The sequence below is a fragment of the Polypterus senegalus genome, chromosome 1 (assembly GCF_016835505.1).
Source record: "Polypterus senegalus isolate Bchr_013 chromosome 1, ASM1683550v1, whole genome shotgun sequence".
Taxonomy (NCBI): Eukaryota; Metazoa; Chordata; class Cladistia; order Polypteriformes; family Polypteridae; genus Polypterus; species Polypterus senegalus.
Genome location: NC_053154.1, coordinates 256,065,303 through 256,092,728, shown reverse-complemented (window position 1 = coordinate 256,092,728; position 27,426 = coordinate 256,065,303). Strand labels below are relative to the sequence as shown.

The window sequence follows — 27,426 nt, the reverse complement described above, 5'->3', positions numbered from 1 at the left end:
ACCGAGTGGTCCCACCCATGCTCCCGAAAGAAACTCCAAGAAAAACACATTTTGCAAACCTCCAGAATTTCGTACATAAACTCCACATAGCCTAGCAACATTCAACCCCCAATGCGTTGTTGTGTATCTAGAAGTGGTACTAGCAGTCTATGACACATTGTTTGTTGTTGTTGTTTGTTTTCCCTGTGACAGTACACACTGCCTTAGCTGCTAGAGCTGGCTGTAACGTTGACTACATATTATATGATTCTATAATCATTTGTTTGCAGTCTTTGTTGTGTTACAATTTCAAGTGAGTGTGAATTTGGGTTTTTACAAATGAACTGACAAGCACACTTCTCTTTATATGATTGGTTGGCCCTCCACTCATTCACTTCGATCCTGTGGAATCATGGCTGTTACAAGGATGACAATCAGCCATTGACACTCAAACAAAAGAATGAATTAGGAAGACTTAATTTGATGAAAACATGGAAAAAGTTTTGAATTTTCTTTAAAACTCATTAAGCACTGATTGCTTTATGGGACTACGTAACCACTTTTTATAGAATGTAAAGCTTGTTATTAACCTATGGTTATGTTCTTTCACCAAATAAACAAAAGATTTAGCACCAGGACTCTCTACCTCTGTATACCTTCACAGTATCTCAAACTTGATCCAAATGCAACATATGTGTAATGCCACCTTTTTTGTTCACAAAAAAGCACTGCTAATAACGTGGTGATTTAAAACAAACCTTTATTCCCTCAGTGTGCAGTAGACTAGGGCTGTAACACTAACCATCATAGTTGATAATAATCAGTTATTAAAAACATTGACAATGATCACTTTTCATTTGTTTGTTAATTACATTACAATTGCATTTCAGTAGGAAACATGCCGTTACAGGCACTGTGAAGGAGGAAGACTTGACTTCATCCCAGTTAAATTGAATGTTTCTTTAGCATATGTAACGCAGTGTTTGCTGGGCTAGGCATTAATGACGTGACTTTCGGTTTGAAGTGAAGAATATTATGAGTCGTTGTCTGTCCCTCTACAGTACAAATAAAACACCCGCATATGCAACAGAATTTAATGATAGGCAACTAATGCTGTCACTTGGCTAAATGATGGTGTTGCATTACATGCTTGCATACATGTGTAACATTAGAGAGCGTGTGTTTACAAAAAAAATGAATACAAAAAAACATGAAGTCCCTTTCTGAGCAGAAAACTTTTTTTGTGTATGTGTGCTGCTCATTCCGAGTAAAAAGATAGTGAAAAAGGAAAAGTCCCAGACTATTGGACTTCAACTGACTTTTATACAGTCTGGAGGAAGACGCAAGTACTGCTGCAACAAGCCCACTATAGTTCGTAAAACAGATTTTGTGGCACAGTCAAATCTAACAGCACACTCTCACCAATAAATGACATGCAGCTAGTGTGTTGGCGGCAAGCTAATGTGGAAGTGAATCTACGGTGATAAAAGGTTTCTACACACAAAAAAGATGTATGATAATACAAATAAGATAAACTTTCAGTTAAAATAAACTCTGCATAATATATTGCAAAAAGAGAACTGAATTTCACACAAGTGGAACCACTAGTTTTTTGGTTTTTTTTTTCTTCCAAACGAAAATAGTCCGGACATTTCCCCAATGTATGAAACTGTGTTCATTGTGCTGAACTAATTTCAAACATTACTGCAGACTTACAATAAGTAAATAAATAATAAAGTCATGATTGTTCAACAGATTTTTCAGTGGTGGAAAATTGTGGTGCTCATTTGCTGAAAATGGAAAAAAACCTTAAAATTTCATGTTAAATTTTGAAGAGTGTATTTAATCTGATTCTGAATACATAAGTCATATTGATAAAACTATTGTGTTTTTATGGAAATTTTGTGTGTGTATTCATTGCACAACCAGAAGTGCTACAGAGTGTTTTATTTCTATTTATTTTCAATGTTTTACTATATAAATCTCATATAAAAACCTCTGTTTTTGTATAAAATATCTACAAGTAGTTCAATAAGGCAGTTCAGAGAGTAGCTAAAGAAGAGCTTTAATTTATCTTGGCATAAAAGAACAGTATTATGAAACCAGTTCTTTAAAGATAATGTCTGATGGTGTGTGGAGATTTTTGCTTTGTTGCTGGTACTGATTTAAGTGGTGGATTCTTCTAGCATTGGAATGCAGTGTTTCTCATTGCTACATGATTCTTTGTCTGGGATGTGGAGTACTTTGCTGTTTACTGCATTGTCTATAACTTCATATGGAAAGGCATTAGTCTTTATGGCACAACAATTCAGATTCTGAAGTTCCCTTCTTGAAGTAATATCTGGTTCTTGTCCTTTCAGGCTGGGCTTACTGCTTCAATGCCAGATTGTATTTCAACTTTCAGCTCCTCAAAGAGGCAGCTTTTTAGTTGCGGAGAGAGAGAAAGGTTGTTTCAGAGATTTTCAATCATTTTTGGAGAGATTACTCAGTATTGACCCAGGGTATAGTGCCCTAGGGAATCCCCTCAGATCCCCTCTGTCTTCCTCAGAGCTCCTGTAGAGAGCAACCTGAAAGAGCCAGAGAGAATGAATCTTCAGGATGGTGCAGCAAGTTTTAACAGAGTGTGTAACTTTTCCTGATTGGATTAAATTCACTTCTGTCATAAAACCTGGCGAGTTCTTCTGTTTTATCAGAGTTGTTATTTATTCATTTGCAACTCTTTGTTTATGACTGAAGTGTAGTACAGGCTGATCTTGGTATAAGCTGGAGTTCACTTAACTTGCAGTTTAAGTTGAGGAAAGTGCAGCTAGATGTTTGCTAAATCTGCCACCTTAATAGGCCTGGTGTGAGACTAAAGCCTGGCAGAATGGGCAATGATGACATTGTCTTCACTTCTAACAAACCCTCCGCAACTGATGAACAGTCAATGCAATGCAATAGGCGTAGCTATATGGAAAATTCACTTCTGCTGTTCATTGGGCAGCATCAGCTTTTCCCGTCAACCCTGCTGTACGGAAATAGCTACCTGTGCAGTGCTGCATAACATTGATATTAGAGTTATGGGGTTTGGATATATAAAATTTTCTTACCTTAGCTCAGAGGATTTATACCAGGCTGATGTGGATGTTATGCATGCTATCATCACATCTGTTTTGAAATGATTGTTTTGTTTTATTCATCAGTTTCTAACTAAAATACTTTGTTTTCATTCCGTTGGACTGGAGCTACTATTATATATTCAAGAAATAAACACATTGTACACACCATCTAATGGAGTGAGGGGAATTTTAAGTACAGCATTGAATTTATTTATTTCATTTAAGGCTTGCTGAAAAATTACAGATTGAAAGAGAATAAACTTTAAGTTGTGATGTACTGTCCCGTGATACTGTTTGCGGTCTTATTCTGCTTTTGTTTTTTCTTGCTTTTGAAAGGACTGCCTTTGCCTTAGTAAACATTTATGCTGGGTAATGTTTGCCATTACTATAGTGTTAATCTTCAAAACAACACATCCAGTTATGTGCATATTTTATTTGTATTTATGTACAAATATCATGTATTTATTTTTTTTGCATTTAATTGATTTTATTAAAATCAAATAACATTCCATACATACAAACAAGTCAAGTTTAACAATAACAAATCAGTCCCCACCCATGAGAAAGACAGTAAGGCTAGCAGAGTAAAACTTTAAACTAGTAAAGTATAAGCAAACAGATAAGTTAATAAGTAAAAATGAATAGAATAAAAAAGACTGGAGAGAATCAGCGTCCTCAATTTAAATGCTTATTCTAAAATGCTATTGATTGTTTTGTTTGATTATTAGATCAAGATGCCATGCCACCTTCATATTATGTTTCTCAATTTCAGAAAAGAGACCACACCATGTAATGAAAGTATTGTCACTTTATTATTTTTCAGTCGACTTATAATATTTTTTTGTAGGCCACTTCAAGAAATAGTTAAAGCACATGTTCATTATTTTTCACGTCAAAAGTTATTTCTTCACAGACTTGGCATATGCTTTTGTCATGCAAAATTGTGTTCTAAAGTTAAGCGCTTTCCGTAAATTAAAAACAAATACCTTGCCCGCTCTGGTACTTTACAGTGGAGTGTATGGGGCACGGAGGAAAAGCCTAAAAAACTTAACAAACAAATCCACTTTTTTCCTGTTATGTGTGTAGGTTTTGATTTTTAGAATGTCTTGTCCTGCATATGAAAGCGGGAATGGGCAATCTGGTCTTTGTTCAAGTATAAAGATGCCAGTTGAAACAGTAACTGTGTTGCATTTATAGACAACTCTATATAAGCTACATTATAAACAATGGAAACCTTTTTTCGGAAAAATATGTTTCTCTGCTCTTATATTGTGGTGTGTAAAGTAAACACAAAGTCTCTGGTACTTTGATTGCAGAAAAATGGGAGATTATTGCACAACAATCTGAGCCCTAAATATATTAAATGTCAGTACAGATATCTTGATTGCATGTGTATATTGAAAATGAACGTATATTCCACATCTCTATCTTCATTAGGTGTTTTTAAGCACTAGAATAAAATCGTTCAGTTTGTTGGCCTCTCAGTGACTTTTAGAAACGTTTTCTTGTTTTCACAGTGTTTTGAGGGCCATCAATTAATAGGCAGCGGCTAGATGGTTTGGGTTAGCTTCTGCTTTTAGATTATTGAACTAGCTGTGCACCCTGGGTCATCCAAACAGTTTGATTTGGTTTCCAAACCTTGTTTTTTTATGCATTCATATTATCTTTTAACTAATTTTTTCACAACTTCCCTTTAGAATTTCAATCTGAATATTGACCACTTAACTGCAGTTATTTCAGTGATATGCTGGTGACGGGCCAGGTGTTAAAGCAGTTGTGTTCTCCATAGGGAACTGTTTTTCACCTGCATAAACGAAGATCTTACACAACACATGGAATTAATTCTTATGCAAACAACCTATTTACTTTTCATTCTCTAGTTTGTTTTGTATCATAAAACAGCATCACATTATTTTGTTTCAGGGTTTTAAAGTAAATACACCACAGAATATAATTTCAGTCAAATTAGAGAATGATTTATTTGACTGACTACTTCAGCAATGCACTGTGTATGAAGGTATTTGCTTTTGTTTTCAACTTTAGCCCTTTCAAGTGTTTAAGTTAAATACAAACTTCTTTTGGATGTCTTGTGGGCTGTACTAACATGCTGTCTTTCAAATATTGCTGAACAATGTATTTAAAGCAGTTAAACATTAAAAAAATGTCATTTTAAAAGTCAAAACACAGGCCATAATTGAACCAATTGTTATCAGTCAGTAGATTCTTGTACATTTTGGCAGAATGGAGTACTTAACAAAAATATTTTTATAAGAGGAAAAGTTGTAAAATTTTGGAATATGTTACATTTTTTGTGAAATTAAGTGAAAAAAGAAAATTTGACCGGGCAATAAGATTTATCATTTTGGATGTGAAAATATATATCACATATATAATTTTTCTCATAATTTCAGTACATTATTTTTTAAAATGAATGTGAGACTTGGATATGCATATTTTTAATATAAGTTATTATTAAAATTTTCAAGTTCAACTAAAGTAGAAGTCAAACATGTTAGGAAATTTTACTTTGCTTAACTGAAACAATACAATAAACCAGAAAGCAAAAAATATTTAATTAAATTCTTATTAATATTAAGTAAGTTTTTAAAGCAGGTGAAAATTAAAAAAATAAAGTAAAGTTTAAGCACTGAAGTCATAAAACCCGTTATTCAAATGGCTGCATACATGATGAGAGATCATTTTCAATAACCTTATGTTTGGGATTATGAAGAAGACAAGGTTTTAAATAACAACAGTAATCAAAACTAGCCAGTTGGCCCAAATTTAAAAAATGATATTATAAACAGTGAGTTTGGCAAAAATGGTTGAATTGCTGTGAAATGGTGTTTTAGGTTTATTTCTAGTTGTGACTTATTTTGTCATCACATGTATTACAGGGAAGCCATATGGAGATTTGAGAATTTGCCAGAGGCCAAGGTTTAGTTGATGTCTTTCGCGATGGCTGAAAAGTGTAGATGCTGTATGAATGATGTAAAAATATGTTTGTTAACCAATCTGATATTTGTTATAAATCTGATAGTTTATAACAAATTGCCTAGTGTCAATGTTTACTTGCTTTCATCTCAAAACTACTGTTAGTAATATAGTTTCTGTACAGATTCCAGGAAATTTTCACGAGAGGTCAAGAAAAAGATAAAAGTACCATTCTTTTCAATACATGTGTAATTTAAACAACTTTATTCTCCATTTTGTTCAAAAAAATACTGTCTTCATTTACTTTGTATATGACATTCTTTATAATTCTTCATTCTGACCTCTGTGTAAGTCTCTTGTTGTGGTATGTTGAATTAATTTTTTAGTATTCTAATAACCTATCTTTGTAGTCTGATCAAGAAGGGAAGAGTCTTTCTAGTTTGTGTATTTCATTTAAATGCCATCACCTTCGCAGTGCAGAAGTAACCTGATGTCATACTTACTACCTGCAAGTTATTTTAAAAATGTATTGAATTTTTTAACTACTAAATGCTGCATAGGTAAAACTATACGAGAAGATGTATTCATTTTGACGTTAGTGAATCAGTGGTATGTTCTCTGACACCAAATATAAGAAGAAATCTTTTGAAAATTTAAAGTATTTAAAAATATGTTGTCACAATCTGAAACATGTTGCACTGTTCAGATAACTATGCTTTCTTACACAGGCTTGTCTTAACAATATTATAATTTTTTTTTTGATTAGGGCTATGCCTCAAAAGCAAGACTGGGTTTCCGCCGTGGGAGAACAGTTAAAGATGAAATAAAAGAAACAGCATTTAAACCAGCAATGGAAACAGCTATTAAAAGTATGGCATTTTATTGTCTGGCTTTCATATGTATATATAATAATTATTCTGGCTTGAAATATGAAAAAATACACAAGAACTTTTATTACTGTTTTGTCTAATTTTCTTAAACACCACCCACATTTTTAATTAGTAGGCAATGTAAATTTCATTTTCATAGTTACCAAAATTATTTATTTTATTCCCATCAAAAAAGCCTAGTTTAAAATATTATGCCTCAGTAATGATTTCCAAAGACTTTTTTTATGTTAATCTGTTGTTATTAAGTGTTCTTGAAGCAGTTTAGAACAACACAAAATTTGTATCTGTTTAAAAGGCAATTCTGGTAGTGCTGCCTTGTCCCTTTTTGCTTTTATAGTGTTTTTTGGTATTTATTAATTCTTTGTTTGGCTCATTTGGAGCAGATTGCGTAATTAGTGCATGCTATCAATTAAGCAACTGTACAGAATATGTCATTACCTTGATGTTATTTGTTATGTTATAAAGTTATGTATTAGTGATAAATTGTGCACATAAGTGCTATTCTTATCTATTGATATGCTTGCTAACACTCTACTACTCAAGTGGATTTGTAACAGATTAACCTCTTCATCTTGAATTGATGAAAGTGTATCTCTTTCTCTCCAATTTTTCAGTAAAGAAATACATTTCAGTACCTGCCTGTAATTAGATTCTGTGTTTACCTGTAGAAACAAAAGTTTAAAGAGTTCTAATTAAAATTCTAGAACAGAAATGCCTCATCTGGATTTACTGGAATATTTTGGTGTAAAAATTATAATTTTATTTGTTTTTTTAAGGGTATTAAGATTTTATACAATATCAAACATTAAATCAGCCATTTGGTGATGAGCATAATATGTGAATTTATTAAAGAATCTATTCTTTAAGATAGAATTTTCTTCGATATTTTTTGCTTGTTAATTCTATTTCATATAGTAAAAGTCTTATTTCAAAAGTCGATTATTCTGTGAGTCAGTGTTTCCCAGCCTATTCTCCTATTTTAACACTAGAATCCTTGAAGCCTACGAAAATACATCGTAATGCCAGGCCGCCTTAAATTCTTTTGCACCTCGTCAGCAGCTCTTTGTTTTGTGAAAGTGTCAATCCACACTATAGCAAGTAGCCTGCTATCTCATCCCCCCACCGAGGCAGCTGAAGTCAGATGTAAAATTCTCATAGCCGAAGTCTTGTTTATCTGGGAGTAAGGTGTCTGGAGTTGTATATGGTAAATAATATGTGTTATTTGGAATACATACATTACACATATACGTGTGTGTTTTCCGTGTCTAAAATGATCTGTGTAAATGTAGGATGGCAGGATGTGAATTGTATAATGTGTGAAGACTGAAGTCCAAATATCAGACACTTTCACGAAAGGTATAACAAAAAGAGTGCACTTTTATTCAAGAATATAATCGAAGAAAAAGAAATTGGTTTTTACACATTGCCAGTAACACGTAAATTGAGCAAAGCCCAAATATTAATTGACATAACCTAAACTCGTCAGCTTGGCTGGTGTGGAGGTAGGGACTACTGCCTTATAATCAAGAGGTTGTAAGTTTGATCCTGTGTCCTCCTCACATTTACCGTTTTGAGTAGTGAGCTGCTATTATTGTTACTATTATATAATAAAAACATATACTTGATTTGCCCCTCCTTGAGCCGCCACCTTATCAGGGTGGAGTGGTTTGCGTGTTCCAATGATCCAAGGAGCTCTGTTGTCGGGGGCTTTATGCCCCTGGTAGGGTCACCCAAGGCAAATTGGTCCTAGGCGAGGGACGTGACAAAGAGCGGTTCAGAAAACCTATGATACATGCAAACATTGGATGGCGTTTTCCCTTGGCCGGACGTGGGTCACCAGGGCCCCCCTCTGGAGCCAGGCCTGGAGGTTGGGCTCGATTGCGAGCACCTGGTGGCCAGGTCTGCACCTATAGGGCTTGGCCGAGCACTGCCCGAAGAGGCAACGTGGGGCCCCCTTCGCATGGGCTCACTACCTGTAAGAGGGGCCAAGGAGCTTGGGTGCAGTGTGAGTGAGGTGGTGGCCGAAGGCAGGGACCTTGGCGGTCTGATCCTCGGCTACAGAAGCTGGCTCTTGGGTCATGGAATGTCACCTCTCTGAAGGGGAAGGAACCTGAGCTAGTGCACGAGGGTAAGAGGTTCCGGCTAGTTATAGTCGGATTCACCCTAACCTACAGTGTGAACTCTGGAACCAGCCTCCTTGAGAGGGGCTTTAACGCTCCGGAGTTGCCCCCGTGAGAGGCGCCAGGCGGGTATGGGCATAGTTATTGCCGCCCGACTTGGTGCCTGTTCATTGGGGTTCACCCTCGTAGCCGAGAGGGTAGTCTCCCTCTGCCTTCAGGTGGGGGGACAGGTCCTAACTGTTGTTTGCGCGTATGCGCCAAACAGCAGTCTGGAGTACCCACCCTTTTTGGAGTCCCTGGAGGGGGTGCTATTAGGGCGCTCCTGCTGGGGGTTCCCTCATTCTGCTGGGAGACTTCAGTGCTCATGTGGGCAATGACAGTGAGACCTGGAAGGGCGTGATTGGGAGGAATGGCGCCCCTGATCTGAACCCGAGTGGTGTTTTGTTATTGGACTTCTGTGCTCATCACGGATTGTCCATAATGAACATCATGTTCAGGCATAGGGGTGTCCATATGTGCACCTGGCACCAGGACACCTTAGGCCTCGGTTCGATGATTGACTTCGTCGTCATGTCAACGAACTTGCAGCCACATGTCCTGGACACGCGGGCGAAGAGGGGTGGAGCTGTCAACTGATCACCACCTGGTGGTGAGTTGGCTTCGAAGGTGGGGGAGGATGTCAGTCAGGCCTGGTAGGCCCAAACATATTGTGAGGGTTTGCTGGGAACGTCTGGCAGAGTCCCCTGTCAGAAGTAGCTTCAACTCTCACCTCCGGCAGAACTTTGACCACATCCCGAGGGATGTGGGAGACATAGAGGCATGGAACATGGCCCATTCAGACTGAGGTGGCTGATTGGAGCTGTAGCCGTAAGGTGGTTGGTGCCCGTCGTGGCGGCAGTCCATGAACTCGGTGGACACTGGTGGTGAAGTATGCCGTCAAGCTGAAGGAGTCCTGCAGGAGCCTTTTGTCCTGTGGGACTCCAGAGGCAGCTAACAGGTACCAGCAGGCCAAGCGGCCAAGCCAACACTCAGGCGTGGGAGGAGTTTGGGGAGGCGATGGAGAATGACTTCCGGATGGCTTCGAGAAGATTCTGGTCCACCATCCAGCAGAGCCTGGGGACTCGGAGGTGGGCTCTCCCATCTCTGGGACTCAGGTCACCAAGGTGGTCAAAAAACTCCTTGGTGGCAGGGCCCCGGGGGTGGGTGAAATATGCCTGGAGGTCCTCAAGGCTCTGGATGTTGTAAGACTGTCTTGGTTGACACGCCTCGTCAACATCGCATGGACATCGGGGACAGTGACTCTGGATTGGCAGACTGGGGTGGTGGTCCCCCTCTTTAAGAAGAAGGGATTGGAGGGTGTGTTCCAACTGCAGAGGGATCACACTACTCAGCCTCCCTGGAAAAGTCTATTTGGGGGTCCTAGAGAGGAGGGTCCGTCAGATAGTCGAACCTCGGATTCAGGAAGAACAGTGTGGTTTTTGTCGTAGTCGCGGAACAGTGGACCAACTCTACACCTTTGGCACTGCTCCTCCGCATCGAAAGGAGTCACATGAGGTGGCTCGGGCATCTGATCAGGATGCCTCCTGGACGCCTCCCTTGTGAGGTGTTCCGGGTACGTCTAACCGGGTGGAGGCCCCTGGGAAGACCCACGACACGCTGAAGGGTCTATGTTTCTCGGCTGGCCTGGGAACACCTTGGAATTCCCCTGAAAGTAGAAGTGGCCAGGGAGAGGGAAGTCTGGGCATCTCTACTCAAGCTGCTGCCCCTGCAACCTGATCTCGGATAAGCGGAAGAGGGATGGATGGATATTTGATTTGAGTCTGTAACAGCCAGTGTAAATTTATGTGTGGTACTTGTAAAAGTTAGTGATGAAAGGATAAAAGCAGACACACAAATACAGCTCAAATGTGTCTTCTCTTTGTCTTGTTGCGCGAACAGACACCACAGTGTCTATGGTGGATATTACTTTTTCTCACACACAGAATAAAACTTAATTTGACTGATTTTCTTATTCAAGAATCCAAGAATAAAACTGAATTAAAAAAATCGTTCAAATGACTTTTTGATATAAATGACTGTGTGCAATAAAAAGTAACATCTTTTTCAAGTACCATAACTTTACATAGGGTGCAGACTTGCATCAAATGTATGTTTTTGCTATATGATAATAATAATAATAGCTGCTCACTACTGAAAGCGCTAAGTACAGGGAAGAAAAAGGATTTGAACCTATTACCTCGCCATTGTAAATGGTAGCTTATCCACTGCACCATCTCCACAAATCTGTGACGGAGCAGCGTTAACACTGTGACAACTGTTTGAAAATGAAATGTGCAAACACACGCACGCATGTGAGAATGTCTTTTATTTTGTACTGACTGATATTGGTCTTCAGCAACATATCAATTGTGCAATTTCTTTTTCTTCAGTTTTATTCTTGAGTAAAAGCACTCTTGTTTTGTAATACCTTTTGTGAAAGTGTTTCTTAGATATTTGGGCTTTACACATCCTATACTTCACATAAAAGTTATGTAGTTATTACTATAACATATGAAAACATTTTTTGTTTTAGCTGTGCAGCATTTCTTGCCTCGCATTCCCTATATCATTCTATATTTTCACAGATCATTGTAGACATGTAACATACATGAAATGTACACATTTCAAATCATTTCATTACCTATATAATTTTTTGCAAACACATTACCAGAGAAACACTTCAACACAGACTTGAACTATGAAGATTGCAGCAGGGTGATTGCCTTCATCTGACTGAATTTAGAGTTTGGGTATGGGGTATAGCAGGCTGTGTTCTGCTAAACCACACATTTGCGAATCAAAAGCGGGCTATTAGTGCAGTGATAAGGAGCTACCTTAAATTTAAGGAGGTCAGGGACAATGAAAAAAAATCATAAACTTCAGGGATTCTAGTGTTAAAAAATTATTCTTGCACTGCTTTTCACTAAGCATACAATGGTATTACTCCTGATATGCAGAATTTGAATGCTCGATAGATGGTGACAAAAAGGACAATGTCAGGTGAAATATATAGTTGCTAATAATACATTCATGCTCTCTACTTAAAGTAATTTAGTTTGTAAACATTTTTAATGAGTGACTATGGATGTTTGTTTGTAAACATTTTTAATGAGTGACTATAGATGTTTGTGTCAGTGTACCCTACAATGGATTGATTTGCTGTCCAGAGATTCAGTGTCACCAGTATATGACATTTATAACATATTATATCGGACTTAATGAAGGGCTTTATTACCATGTAGATTCTTAGTTCTTTAAAATTCCTACTTTGCATTGCCCTGTTCAATCATTCCTCCGTTATTAAATAAGCAGCTAACTTTGTTAATCTCTTCGTCCTTCTTCTATAATGGCTGCTTCTTTCATCTTTTTATATTTTTCACTTCTTACATCTCTTTTGGCTTTGTTCCCTCTTTCCCCTGCAATAAATATAGTTTGTTTTTTTCATTACAGTCACACACATGGAGAAGGTCATATAGCCATAGTGTCAGTTATGTTTCTTTTTTTTTTTTTTTGTATTTCCGCATGGAAGTAACCTTTGTTTTCTCCCCCACCCCCAATATACAGTGGGATGCAAAAGTTTGTGCAACCTTGTTAATAGTCATTATTTTCCTGTATAAATTGTTGGTTGTTACGATAGAAAATGTCAGTTAAATATATCATATAGGAGACACACATAGTGATATTTGAGAGGTGAAGTGAAGTTTATTGGATTTACAGAAAGTGTGCAATAATTGTTCAAACAAAATAAGGCAGGTGCATAAATTTGGGCACTGTTGTCATTTTATTGATTCCAAAACTTTTAGAACTAATTATTGGAACTCAAATTGGCTTGGTAAGCTCAGTGACCCCTGACCTACATACACAGGTGAATCCTATAATGAGAAAGAGTATTTAAGGGGGTCAATTGTAAGTTTCCCTCCTCCTTTAATTTTCTCTGAAGAGTAGCAACATGGGGGTCACAAAACAACTCTCAAATGACCTGAAGACAAAGATTGTTCACCATCATGGTTTAGGGGAAGGATACAGAAAGCTGTCTCAGAGATTTAAGCTGTCTGTTTCCACAGTTAGGAACATATTGAGGAAATGGAAGACCACAGGCTCAGTTCAAGTTAAGGCTCGAAGTGGCAGACCAAGAAAGATTTCGGATAGACAGAAGCGACGAATGGTGAGAACAGTCAGAGTCAACCCACAGACCAGCACCAAAGACCTACAACATCATCTTGCAGCAGATGGAGTCACTGTGCATCGTTCAACCATTCGGCGCACTTTACACAAGGAGATGCTGTATGCGAGAGTGATGCAGAGGAAGCCTTTTCTCCACCCACAGCACAAACAGAGCCGCTTGAGGTATGTTCAAGCACATTTGGACAAGCCAGCTTCATTTTGGAATAAGGTGCTGTGGACTGATGAAACTAAAATTGAGTTATTTGGGCATAACAAGGGGTGTTATGCATGGAGGAAAAAGAACACAGCATTCCAAGAAAAACACCTGCTACCTACAGTAAAATTTGGTGGTGGTTCCATCATGCTGTTGGGCTGTGTGGCCAGTGCAGGGACTGGGAATCTTGTCAAAGTTGAGGGACGCATGGATTCCACTTTGTATCAGCAGATTCTGGAGACCAATGTCCAGGAATCAGTGACAAAGCTGAAGCTGCGCCGGGGCTGGATCTTTCAACAAGACACTTCATTTCACTTCTTAAATATCACTGTGTGTGTCTCCTATATGATATAATTAACTGACGTTTTTTATCGTAACAACCAACGATTTATACAGGAAAATAATGACTATTAACAAGGTCGGCCAAACTTTTGCATCCCACTGTATAATAGAATATACATAACACATGCTTCCTTTGAAATGCTGGTCATAAGGTTAATCAACACTCAGTCACACTGATAAATGCAGATTATTATTTGTGAATGTAGGATATATACCAGGGGTTGCCAACTCATGTGGGAAATCTAAAATGCTGTATATGTTTTGCATACGATGTATAATCATGTGGTACTCATTTTGTTTTTGTGTTTAGTTTGTATTGTAGTTTTACTGGATTTAGTGCGGCTATGAATGTCGTGCTATGTATAAGTGAAAGTAAATTTGAACCTAAACTTGATGAGCTCTGGCACTCTGCCACACTTTGTTAGATAAAATAAGTTCACAACTTAGAGAGAATTGCTTTATGCTCAATAATGAATTTCACTTAAAAATTTAAAAATGTTTTGTGGTATTCGTACTTGTGTTTTAACATCGTACTTCACTGTTGGTCTTATTTGTTCCCGTTTCCTTTCATGTCCTGTGATTAGAACTGTATGTAAAGTGTTCAACTTTGGCTTGCAATAATTTACTTCTCCACAGGGTGTCATAGATGATCAAGCTTTAAAGACATAAATAATAGACATTAATTTTTCTGAATTGAAGTTTTACAAACTGTTTTTTGTTTATCCGTAAGTTTCCCTCAAAACTAATTCATACCAAACATAATTGGTAATTGTTTTCCTTAGCAGATATGGTGCTTAAGTTAAATTAACTTTTTTTCCTGTTCTGCTACAGTTGACAATATGGGAAGAATAGTTCTTGCAGGGGGAGCTGCTGTAGGCCTTGCAGCCTTATGCTATTATGGACTGGGAATGTCCAATGAAATAGGAGCCATTGAAAAAGCTGTGTAAGTAACATAACTTTATTTAAGTAATATTGTAATGTGCACCATTTGCTTTTCAGTTATGGTATAATTTGAGTTGACCTTGATTACAAAATGTTTAATGAATCTGGCAGCATATGGAAACAAATTTTAAAATGTCTTTACTAAGTACTGGTGAAACAGTATGTCACTTGCAAATTTTATTGATATTGTCTCTTTGCATTGCAACGTAAAATGCAAATTTAATTCCATATACTGTAGGTGCATATCAATAAACACAATAAGTGAGTTTTTAGTTGTTTAACACTAGAATCCCTGAAGCCTATAAAAAAATCGTAATCCCAGGCCACCTTAAATTCCTTTGCTCCTCTTCATCAGCGCCACATTTTGCAAATGTGTAAAGCAGTACAGGCAGCAAGCAGCCTGCTATCCCATCCCCCACTGATGCATCTGAAATCCCACAGAAGATTCTCAGAGGTTAAGTCTGTTTATCTGGGTGTGAGGTGCCTTGAATTGTAGGGGTAAATAATATATCATCATTTGGAGTACTTTTCCCCCCGATCTGACACTGTTCATTTTCAAATAAGTCATGGTATAACATACTTTTTGTACCATAAATTTACACCGACTGTTACAGATTCAAATCAAATATATGTTTTTATTATATAATAGTAATAAAAATAGCAGCTCACTACTCAAAATGGTAAATGTTGGGAGGACCCAGGTTCGAACAAGCAACTCTTGATTATGAGAGAGTGGTTGTTACCACTACATCAACCAAGCGGACATACTACTTTGTACCTTAACCCAATTTATTTTTCTTTGGTTATATTTTTGAATGAAAGCACACTTGTTTTGTTGTACATTTTTTGAACATTATTTGATATTTAGACTTCAATCTTCAAACATTATACACTTCATGTCAACAATTAGTCAATTATTACCAAAACATGAAAAGGGTTTCTGTTTTAGTTATGTGTTCAGCATTTCCTGCCATCCTACATTTACATAGATCGTTGTAGACATGAAACACACATGGAATGTATGTATTTCAAATGATGATGAATTGTACAGGGTAAATAATATAAGGAACTTCACACCCAGATAAATAGGCTTTAGCTCTGAGAATCTTCTGTGCGACTTCAGCTGCATCAGTGGAGGATGGGATAACGGGCTGCTTGACACATTTGAAAAAAAAAAGGTGCTGAAGCAGAGGTGCAAAGAAATTTAAGGTGGCCCGGGATTATGACTTTTTTCATAGGCTTCAGGGACTCTCTTAAATTCCTACTACATAATTCATTCAATAAAGAGTTATTTCTGAATTATCTCATTACTGAAATACAGTATTTTAGCAAGTAATAGAAATACAAGAAATTTTGAGTATGATTTAACTGTATTGCATACTTCTTTTTCTCTGCTGACCACTGATAAATCCTACACATAAAATCACTCATATACTCATGAGGAAAAACCTTAAAATATTATTATGTAGGAGGCAGAACAAGCATGGGCATAGTTGCCCTTTTATTTTTAATGGGGTTCACATTCAGAGGTTGTCCCATGTTTAGCTGTTTGGCCTTTGCTTACTGCTTTTTACTTAAAGAATGGAATATTAATGGTTGAAAATGTAAAAAAAAAGCCCTCTTTCCTCCTTTAAAATTTTTTTTCTATTTTTCTCTTTAGCATTTGGCCTCAGTATGTTAAAGATAGAATCCAGTCTACTTACATGTACTTTGCAGGAAGTGTTGGCCTTACTGCCTTATCAGCTGTAGCAGTCAGTAGGTCACCAGTGCTTATGAACCTAATGATGAAAGGATCCTGGCTGGTAAGTGTGCTTTTTATCAACATCTGAACCATTTATGTATACAGTAATATAGTGTGTGTGGGGTGGAGTATTGCATCAACAAAATACTTTTTGGACCATGTTGGCGTTGTTTACTTTATGCACATAATTTGTGAAGTCAGTGCACACTTCAAAGCATGAAATTTACAGAAACTTCTTTCACAGAATACATCTTCCTACAGATAATAAGGCTATAGTGATGTGTTGTATTTGAGTCAGTTTGATGACTCAATATAGCTAATAACTAATTCACGTTTAATTTGAAACTAAATATAAACTCAATTAGTAATCTTGCTTATTGACCAGCTGATGACAAATTACCTATTGGTTAGGAACTAATCTTTTCATGTACTTTCTGCCATGTAACCTTAAATGCATCTTTATATTTATAAACTCATTACATAGTCTAATCCACTTGATCCATGGTTGTTGGAGGACTGGAGCCTATCTCTGAGGCATCTAGAATGCCAAAAAAAAGGAATGAGTAAAATGCATGGCAGACTGAAAATAGTAAAGCAAAACTTCCAAGCACTACTCATCTCAAAAACTACACATTTATTTAATCTGTTAATTGTCATGTGTTGCTTGTAATGATGGCTGAGACATATTGTTAATCTCATGTTTTTATGACTTACAAAGGTAACAACATTCCTGTTACAATAGTCCTCCCAGTGACAAACACTGAACAGCAGCAAATAACAAGCTAATTGATTTTTTTTGTGATGGGATTTAAAGTTATCAGTTCATCTCAAAACCCATAAATGTGATAGAGCTGAGGAGGTTTGGCCTACTTCCCTGTATTGCGGTGACAAGCAGTCAATAAATACAGGAAACAACTGGCCACAATTATCAAGTCCAGTTGGCTGTTTATCTTTCACATGGGCATAGTGTGGTGCATAACATTGTTTTAATACATAAATAAATTAAGTTAATGAAATGTTACTTGCTCTGTTTTTACTAAATGTTTTATTTTTGTTTATGATCTAATAATTACTGTGTAAAACATTTTTAATGTAGTAAAAATAACATTTAAGTATAGTATATAAAAGAAGTTAAAATATGCTCTCATTTTATGGTTCAAAGTTTTATGCAAACATTTGCCTATTTAAGAATTTGGATATTATTGAGAACAAATGTTATGTATGATGCAATGACATAGTTTCTAGAACTGCTGTCTCACTTCTTGAAAATCCTGGTTTCAGATCCTTTCCCAGGCACTGTCTGTGTTGCATCTATAGACTTTCTCCATGTTTCCCTGGGATTTTTCAGATATTCCAGGTTTATTTTACAATATAAAGAATTTAACTCTGACATCTCTTAGTATTAAAAGGAAGATGTGAATTAGTATATCCCACAATGTACCGGCACTTTATCCAAAGGGACCTCCTGCCTCTGTGTTCAGTTCTGCAAGCATAGGATCCAACCCCTGTGAACTTGTATTGGAGGGTGCAGATTCAGAAGATGAATGAATGTAATGTGTGAGTAAAATTAGTAGTGAACACCCATACCTTAACTATAGTATAGTACAATATCAACTGTTATTTTCTTTTAAGGTATTTTTTAAACACTGAACATTTAATAAACCTTTTGAAGCTGAATTACAAGAGTTTTGCTTGATCTTTTTCTGCTTATAATTCTAAATGCTTTTATTCTTTAAGATCGGATTAATTTATACTGTTTTTTGTGCTTGTGCGTAGGCAATTGGAGCAACATTTGCTGCAATGATAGGAGCTGGTATGTTAGTTAGGTCAATACCTTATGACCAGAACCCTGGAACTAAACACCTTGCCTGGATGTTGCATGCAGGTAAGTGATAAATGACACTTTGCCTTCCCCAAACAAAGTTCCTGTTCATTTGAAAAAGTCATGCTTGTATTTCAGTGTGATGTATCATTAAATGCCTAAAAAATGTTTAAAATGTTAAACCAAATTGCTTATTAAAAGGTACAGTTCACCTGATGTAAAATCAAGTAAGAATATATCCTTCCACCTATTGTTGAACCTGGTTAATTCACATCAGTCCACAATGACTGGAGTTTATACTTGAATCATGAGACAAAAGACAGGAACTGGATCTGGACAAAGTGTCAATCCATGGTAGTGGATGTGAACACATTGTGTCCTGAGTTGTATTTAGCAAACAGAATGTAACATACACTTCTCTAGGATATGGGGAGAGATGTGAAATTCATGTAGAAGTTCACATGTACATGTGGAAAGATATGTTTACTTATTTTCATGTCACACCATTAGTAATTCCCATGTTAAGATTTTTACTTTATATAATGTACTTAACGCATGTGAGGCAAAATGACCCGTACCTTTTGAGTCCTTTGCCTTACCCCTCAAAAAAGTATTTAATCATTTAAAAAAAAAAAAATTCAACTCTCAGGGTTTACATAGTCTTAAAAGTATATAAATACAGAATTTAACATTGGTTAATTACTTTACTTTTACTTAATACAGACGGCCGCCGTGTGTCCTTTTAAAGACAGTATCTTGTGCCATTATATATCTGTTTTTCAAAGAGTAGATATTAAGTTCATGATTAATGAGTAAGTGGAAATCAGCACAAATGCATTTGTGAAAAAATATGTAGGTATTGCCTCTATACCAGGTCACAAATGATTGACATTGTTATTAAAAACACAGTTTATTTTTTTCTGAAGGGATGGTAATTTGCAGTTGGTGAAACATTTCCATCATTTTCAGTGTCATATGTTAAACACTAATAATATGTATTAATAAGTTAATAAGTTACATTTTTTATGGTGATAATCAAAACGTTTGGAGAGCCTAATGCTACATTATGCTGCACTGTTACATGTGTGAGTTTGCTTTGAAAATTTCGCAGTGTGAAAGTCTGCTATGGGTCATTTAAAAGCTTATTTACACCATTAAAAAATACATTAATTGCGTCATTTTACAAATATATTGCTGGCTGTTGATGATAACATTATGTACCTGCATGCTTCAGTCTTGCAATCAAGTTACAAGAAATAAATAAATGTTATAGGTATACGTTTACCTTTAATCAGGTTAAAGTTTAGTGCAGATACTTTAACATAGACAGAGATGTAGCTCAAATCTAGCATTACTGTCTCATTCAGCACCAGAGTCTACCTGGGGTTTGCATGCACTCCTCTTGCTTCTGTGGATTAATTGATATCAGCAAGTGTGCGCTTAACTGCATAATTACCACTGAATACTGGAAATGTGTCACTTCTAAATTAACAAAGTACATTTAATCCTTCATGTGCTGTGAAGTAAACAACATCCATCTCCCAACTCAAGCTTCATAAGATGAGGCATGAACACTAGCTACTCTGACACTAGATCACAAAATCAAAATTTTTATAGCAAATAACTGGATTAAAGCTAAACAAATAGCTAAGTTCCTGTTACTTGACTGTATACAGCACACTCTTTTCTGATTGGCTGTGCAGTTGTGCTGTTTAAAAAGGACCCTAATACAGAGTTTTGGTGCGATAATCACAGCCTCCCTCTGATCCTAAACCAGACAGTTTAATTTTATCCCTCAGCACTTTCAGGGTTAAATGTATTTGTATAACATCTGTTCAGTTCTTGTTACTTGATTGCATGCTATGTGTGTGCTTAACCACTTCCTCATTAGATGTTACTGGTCAGCTGAAGCATGCATATGCACAATATTATACCATACCCATCCCGGTTCAAATCTGTTTTGAATCTGCACATATGTTATTTACATTCCTCTTTTTTGGGGTGTACATATTTTCCACTTGTGAGGTCATGTTGGAGCTCAGAAGGTTTTGGGTTTTGTAGCATTTCAGATTTGAAATCATCCTAATAGCTTCAGGCTTTTTGTTGAGAAAAAAAAAAAAAATGGGCAGAATTGCCCAGTGAAGTCACATGGTACACTTGTAATATTTTTCTACTTTGTGCTCACTGTTTTTGTCGTAAGATGTAACTTTTTTTATCCAACTGTTATCTCATTTAGGTGTAATGGGTGCTGTTGTGGCTCCCTTGACTTTGCTTGGTGGTCCATTGTTGATCAGAGCAGCTTGGTATACTGCAGGTATTGTCGGTGGCTTGTCTACTGTGGCAATGTGTGCACCCAGTGAAAAGTTCTTAAACATGGGTGGTCCTTTGGCTGTGGGACTGGGCCTGGTTTTTGCATCATCAGTTGGTAAGTTATAAGAACAACATGTTATGTCTTTACTTAACTAGCATTTTACAAGAAATGTATGCAATGATTTGTATCACACTAATGCAATTTTTTGTCTAATTAGGAAACTAATTTTAGGTTTTTAAACATTTTGCCATTTTTTTGTTACAAACCACAGCTGTATATATGTCATTCAGTCAGGTGTGGTCTGACTTTGCATCATTACAAATATTTTCTATTTTTACTTACACTGGCAATACTGCTGTATAGGGCGATGGCAAAATTCAGGAAGATAAAGTAATTTGTAAACGAGTGTGCAGATAGAAATGGTAGTTTATCTCAATGTAAACAGGTTATATGCAACCAAATATGTAGTTAAAATTTCGAGAGTGTTCATTTCTACTTTTGGCCTGCTTTGATCAGTCTAATACATAATGAAATGCTCCCAAGGATGAATTATTTTTCAGCCATACTGAGAATTAGAATTACAGTGCAACTTCTGTTCGCCAAAGGTGGCTTGGCTCACCATAATGATGGAACAATGCCCATTACTAAAGTATTGCCTTCAGATGCTGTTTTCTTTCTTTTTGATGTCATCATTAAACTATATCAGCTTCTAATAATTTGATTTATGTTCTGCTTTTAATCTTTCTGTTTTGGTAGACATTTGTACAGTGTATTATCTCTTTTTTCAGAAAAAAATAGATTTCTGTAATATTGAAATAGTGCTGCTTTTTGTTTCTAGGATCTATGTTTTTGCCTCCAACTACTGCATTGGGAGCTGGGGTTTATTCAATTGCTGTTTATGGAGGACTGATTTTGTTTGGCATGTTCCTGTTATATGACACCCAGAAAGTAATAAAGCGTGCTGAATCTTACCCTGTCTATAGTGTAAGGAAGTATGACCCAATTAATTCGTAAGTATAGTAAACTTAAAAGTGCACATTTCAATTAACACTAATTTGTTTATTAAGTTATTGTTGTTCACTTTCTGGTAGCATCAAGATCCTCCCTCTGCATCATTATGGATTCAGACTTTAAAATGGAGCCAAAGTTGAGTCCTGCATTCAGATGTGTGTTCACAAAAAAAATAATAATATATATATATATATATATATATATATATATATATATATATATATATATATATATATTTATAATATACTATATAGTGTGTTGTTGTCTTCTGTAGCTGGTTGATTTTTCTTTCTTCCCTCTAATACAGCAACTATTAAGTTTTGTTCAGTGCTAAAAGTCATTTGCACAATAATGCAATAAAACTGTATTGTTTTCCCCTGTAACTTGTTGGTTATACTCTCTGATACTGCAACAGCAAAGTTGCATTGTATGCTAAAAGCCATACACAGCTTCTAATAGTGCCTGTAAAGTACAGAGAGAAAGAATTGCCGTTAATAGTGTTATCCAAAAAGAAAAGCCTTTCACATATTTGACCAGGCTCTCCCAGCAGAGAAGGCAACATTAAGTAGTGGTAAATGTCAAATAACTTGTTATCAATAATTGAGTAGATTGTGTTAGCATGCCTATGGTGCTGAAAAATAATACATTTTACAAAAAAGTGCCAAGTGTATAATTGATACTGGCTAATGAACAGCGTTGATCATCGAAATTAATGGAAAGTATTCTTCGAATTGAATTTTCTGGTGACCTTATTGGCTGAATTTTGTCTTAAAACTCACAATGTGGCTGACCTAGGCAATTTTTTTCTATCCCCACACCCCATGATACTTCACAAAGTCAGCATGATCTCCCAGAGCTGTAACTGTCAATGTTGGATGGGCCAGCATCCTGAGTACAGTTGTGCCTTGTTTTGCGAGTATAGTTCGTTCCGGAAAACGTGTTTGTAATCCAAATCACTCATATATCAAAATGAATTTCCCCATAAGAAATAATGGAAACTCGGATGACTCGTTCCACAACACAAAAATATTTATATAAAAATAAATACAAAAAAATTAAATTAAAATTAAAATAAATTAACCTGCACTTTACTTTTGAAAAGAATTGTGACTGGTGTGAAGGGGGACGAGAGAGGGGAGAGGAGGTTATTGTGTAAGATGGCTTTCACTATAACTAATGGAATCCCTGCTATCTGTTGGCTCACTGAGATCTTTTTCTTTTTTTGTGACTTTAACAAGGAACCTATCCAATGACAGTCCTTTTGAGGATTTCGCAGAAATGTGACATTGCATTGTCATTAAACAGATTCATCGCTCGCACACAAAATAAAAAAATTCTTTACGCACACACACACACGTTGTCACAATGCTATTTTAAACAGTATATGTGTTTAAGAATGTTGACTATATGAGTGAGGCACGCTGACTGAGACCAAACATGGGAGATGATTACCCACAATCCCTCAGTGAGAGAACACCACCATCAGCTCCTTTTGAGATTATGCGATACTCGGTAGACAAAGCATATACGTACTACTTGTATTGCAAGACCTCGCTCGTTTATCAAGTTAAAATTTATTAAACAATTTTTCTAATCTTGCAAAACACTCGCAATCCAAGGTTTTACTGTATATAACACTGATTCTGCCAGGGGAAACCAATCCTCAGCTGCAGAGCATAGAGCAGAGGCTCACATCAGGAGGTGGGCAGCTCTTTCTCTTCCATGCTCTCCCCTACCTCTCCAGCTAGCATATTCTCCCAGCCCACCATCACCCAGATGCTGGAGTGAAAGAGGTCCCTCCCTCCCAGGCAACCACAAAAAACCGCATTGAAATGGTTCCCCAGCAGAGTAGTTATCTCTTCAGCTCTTACCCAATTTGGTGGTGGACATGGCCCCTTCTGGCAGTTGATGAGTTTTGGCATCCCCAACCGGCAGAACCCTCATCTATCTACCATTACAATGATTCTGTGGACAGAGTCCACGGAATCCTATTTCAGATTTTTGAATCAGCAGAGATTTCCAGCACCCTGCTTGAAGATTCCAGGGACTAGATGGGTCCCTTGTCTGACCCTTTTTATTGCTTTCGTTCTGATTATCTGTAACGTTTATATGCACTGAATTTTTTATGCTCAAGCTTCATTAAGTTCATACTTCTTTCTCCTGTTATTTGCAATAAATTTTAAAGTTCTGAAATTAAACGTATAATTGCAGGGCCAGCCTCTTCTTACTGTTCTGATATTTAATTCTATTAATTGTTGCATTATCAAGACCAACACTAAAAATAAAACTATTTTCTTTAAAAATATCCCTTTTTATTCCTGACCTCGAGTCTTTCAAGGCAAAAAACATTTTTTTTTTTCAAAGTAGTTTGGTGTTATTGGTGAAGCCATCAGGGGGAGCCTACTCTGTGGTTTGTGTATGGATATCAAATGCCCCAGTGCTATGACTTGTACTATGATCATTGTACTATAAAAATTGTTGCTGTCCTTGGATGTAGAATAGAGATCCTGACCCTTTGGTCATAAGAGTAAGCTGTTTCCTGATGTCCTGGATAAATTGCCCACCATGGCCTTGTCCATTCTAGCCCTCTAATCATCTCCTGCATCTAACTGATAAACTGTTTCTTTCACACCCTCAATGCTTAATAGCTAAAGTTTGGTGAATGTACTGGTTCAGAAATGGCTACCGTCGCATCATCTGATGCATGGTACACATTGATGGTGATTGAAGCAAGTTTGAAAGTTTTGTAATAAATTTAAATAATTATTATTATTTGTGTCTTCCTTAAAAAAAATTCAAATGTGTCCTTTAAACAGCAGTCCAATGGCTGAGGGGCGGGGCTTCTTGATGCAGGCATCTCAGACAGGTTAAGCCAATTGCATCACGCAATCAATCACTTTTAAAGGTTTTTATTCCTGTGAAATAATGAGACTTGTGCATGACCAATGTTAATCCAGCATTTCACTGACTTCTGTCTGTGTAAAAATGTGTTTTCTCTGTGTCTGAATTGAATCTAGAAAGCAACAATGCAGCCTGATATGTGACATACTTTTATCTCAGGAAAGCAGTTACCACATCTGTTTTGCATCTTAGGTCACATTTTGGGATAAAGTAAACAGTCCACTACATTTGGCAGACGATCCCTATACCTTTGTAACAGTTAAAGTACCTTTGCACCATTATAATCTATTTAAAACTAGTTCAGTTTCTCCCTCTCCTTAGACTTGAATGCATTTTGCAGAGTTAGGAGACATTTTTGCACCTTTTTAAAGTTACAAGGAATTCTCCATGTAGAAATATTTTTCTTTGTTACCCCATGTAGTGATGGCTTTGAAAAAAGTTTAATGTCATGTTTTTATGGAGAAGAGACATAACAGAGGTTCCAGTTGAATGAGACCCAATGTTGACCAACTCTGGTCACCGACAAATGATGTGGAACAGGTCCATGAAAAAAAAGAAAAAAATTCTCGCATAATTTGTATTTCATAATCCGTGTCTGTTATCCATTCAAATTGTCAAAATGTAATTAAATAAATCATTTTAATAAACAGGAAAGGTATGTTTCCATTATATTGTGTGTTTGAATTGAAGACAGAATTCTTGACAAGTTAATGAGGGGGAAAGGCACAAATATTCAATTCAGGCATTTGAGATTATAGGCCCTTAATTTACGATGTTCAGCATAAAAATGATCATTTAGGGTGTTTTCTTTTCAACTGCAACTTTTTTTCCTATCAAAGCTGTGTGGCTCAGCAATAGTTTATAGGAGGGATCTCTGGAGATTTGGAAGATTAGTGTTATGCACTATGCAGGAAGCAATAGCCATCTCAGGCTGAGTTGCCAGATTATCACACTTGCTCTAGCAAGGCTAAATTATAATCATCAGTAGACCCAAACTGCTTGTATTTGGTGTGCAATAGGGTAGCAAGAGACTATGCACACTCCACACATATACGGAATGGGCCACCATTCAGATCCATTTCTTCATGAGAAGTGAAACAGCTGTACTAACTAGATTGTCTCTCTACTAATATATAGTAGCCTCTTATTTGTCTTTTTTCCCCTTTTGCCCCCATGACCTCTTAGTTGACCGCTATTGTAGTATTTCTGCATCATCAGTTATTCTACCCACTCTGCCACTTGGAAGAGTTTATTTTTACCAGTATAGGCTCCAGTTATGGAATATGGTGCTTTCTTGGACCTCCTTACCCAACTTTTTGCCTTACTCTGCAGCCTTTCCCTTTTTTACCTTTACATTAACAGTGGAAAATCTGTAGAGGTTTTTTTCTTATATGTAATAATATTTAGCACATATCTGTGATTACATGTTTAAATTTACTACTTATAAAAATAAGTACATTTATAAGTAAATTTACACTTTACATGTAAATTTAATTATGATTGTTGTGTATGGTTCCATTTTTTTTTTCTTATTCTCCTTCTTACTGTGTTTCTTCTAGGTGCCTGGGAATTTACATTGACACCCTGAATATATTCATGAGAGTTGCAACCATTCTATCAAACAGCAATTCAAGAAGGAAATAAAATGCTAAAGCTTTAAAATATTTATCTAGGACTTGCCATTAATTCTCAATAAGACAATTTTAGCAATGCTGTCACTGGAAAGACAATGCTGAATATTTTTTTCATTTGTTTAATTATATTATTATGTACTGAAAAACAAAGCAAAAACAAAGTCATACATTTAAATTTGTAGTGTATTTAAAGTTGAATCACACATAAAATGCCAGACATGTATATAATTATTCTAAACCTTATGAATTAAATATTGTCCATTTGTTTTTGTTTATGGCATAGTTGGCAATGCAGTTCAATGAGAGAGAGCAACAAACTGTCTTCAAGAGCATATGCTAATTCAGTGTCCTATATGGTCCATCACCATCTTCTATGCAACTTTCATCATCCATTTTTCAATTAATACCTAGTTTTCTTCTTTGTATAATAAACAGCAAAGTCTGTTAAGCAGTGTTCTTATTTAAAGTTCCCTGTTGGACTCATTGAGCTATATTAACATGTTTTCTGTCTGAATGTGTTACGCATTCATTAATTTAGATTTTTAGGTTGCTTTATTTACAACTATAAAATTACATTATGTACTTTAATTTGTATTGTGTGTTGGAAATAAAATAAGTAATTTTGATTACTGTTGTTTATGAAGATGCGCCTAATACCTTTTATTTTCTTTATTTTGAAATGCTTTTGTATTAACAAATTTAGAGCTTAGCATTTGGCTGGTTTATTTTTTCCCCCACACATATATGGACTGATCACTCTGAGTTTCATTTTTTATTTTTATTGTAAACTCCTTTCTTGTCATTATCCATTATAATGTGTCAGTCATAGATCTTGGTAGTAATTTGGCTGGGGTTTACATTCCTCATGCAGAGCTGCTTTCTACTTTTTACAGTGTTGCTAGGATGGACTCTGGATCTGTGCAAAATGGCATTCAGAAGCTTCAACAAATATTAAGAGTGTTTGTTTATTGACTTTAACCTTATAATAAAAGGGTACAGAGAGTTTAAATGTAGTAGAAAGCTTGTTTTGAACAGTATAATTTAATGTTTCTGAGCAAGAAGATATCTATTTAATGTTTTTTTTTAATATATTTTAATAGCAAGACTTATGAACCCAAATTCTAGAGTATAATTCTTGGCAAACCTTAAATGTTTACAAAGGCCAACATATTAATGCAAGTTGGACCTGAATAGGTTGCTTTTACATTGGAAAATGTCATTTTATGTCAGTGATGAGTAAACATTTTACTCCTGTACATTAAACAGTTCTTATTTTAGAATGGG

At 36.2% G+C, this 27,426-nt stretch overlaps 1 protein-coding gene across 1 annotated transcript in view; it reads left to right on the top strand.

Annotated features, from left to right (window-relative positions):
• ghitm (growth hormone inducible transmembrane protein) overlaps positions 1-26,340 on the top strand; it is a 35,331-nt gene extending 8,991 nt beyond the window's left edge. Inside the window, exons 3-9 of the mRNA XM_039772404.1 lie at positions 6,778-6,880; positions 14,612-14,723; positions 16,383-16,524; positions 18,240-18,348; positions 20,522-20,710; positions 21,435-21,606; positions 26,068-26,340. Of these exons, the coding sequence (XP_039628338.1) occupies positions 6,778-6,880; positions 14,612-14,723; positions 16,383-16,524; positions 18,240-18,348; positions 20,522-20,710; positions 21,435-21,606; positions 26,068-26,152 (912 nt within the window). The 3' untranslated portion in view covers positions 26,153-26,340. The remainder of the gene's footprint in view (positions 1-6,777; positions 6,881-14,611; positions 14,724-16,382; positions 16,525-18,239; positions 18,349-20,521; positions 20,711-21,434; positions 21,607-26,067) is intronic.
• The last annotated feature ends 1,086 nt before the right edge of the window (positions 26,341-27,426 follow it).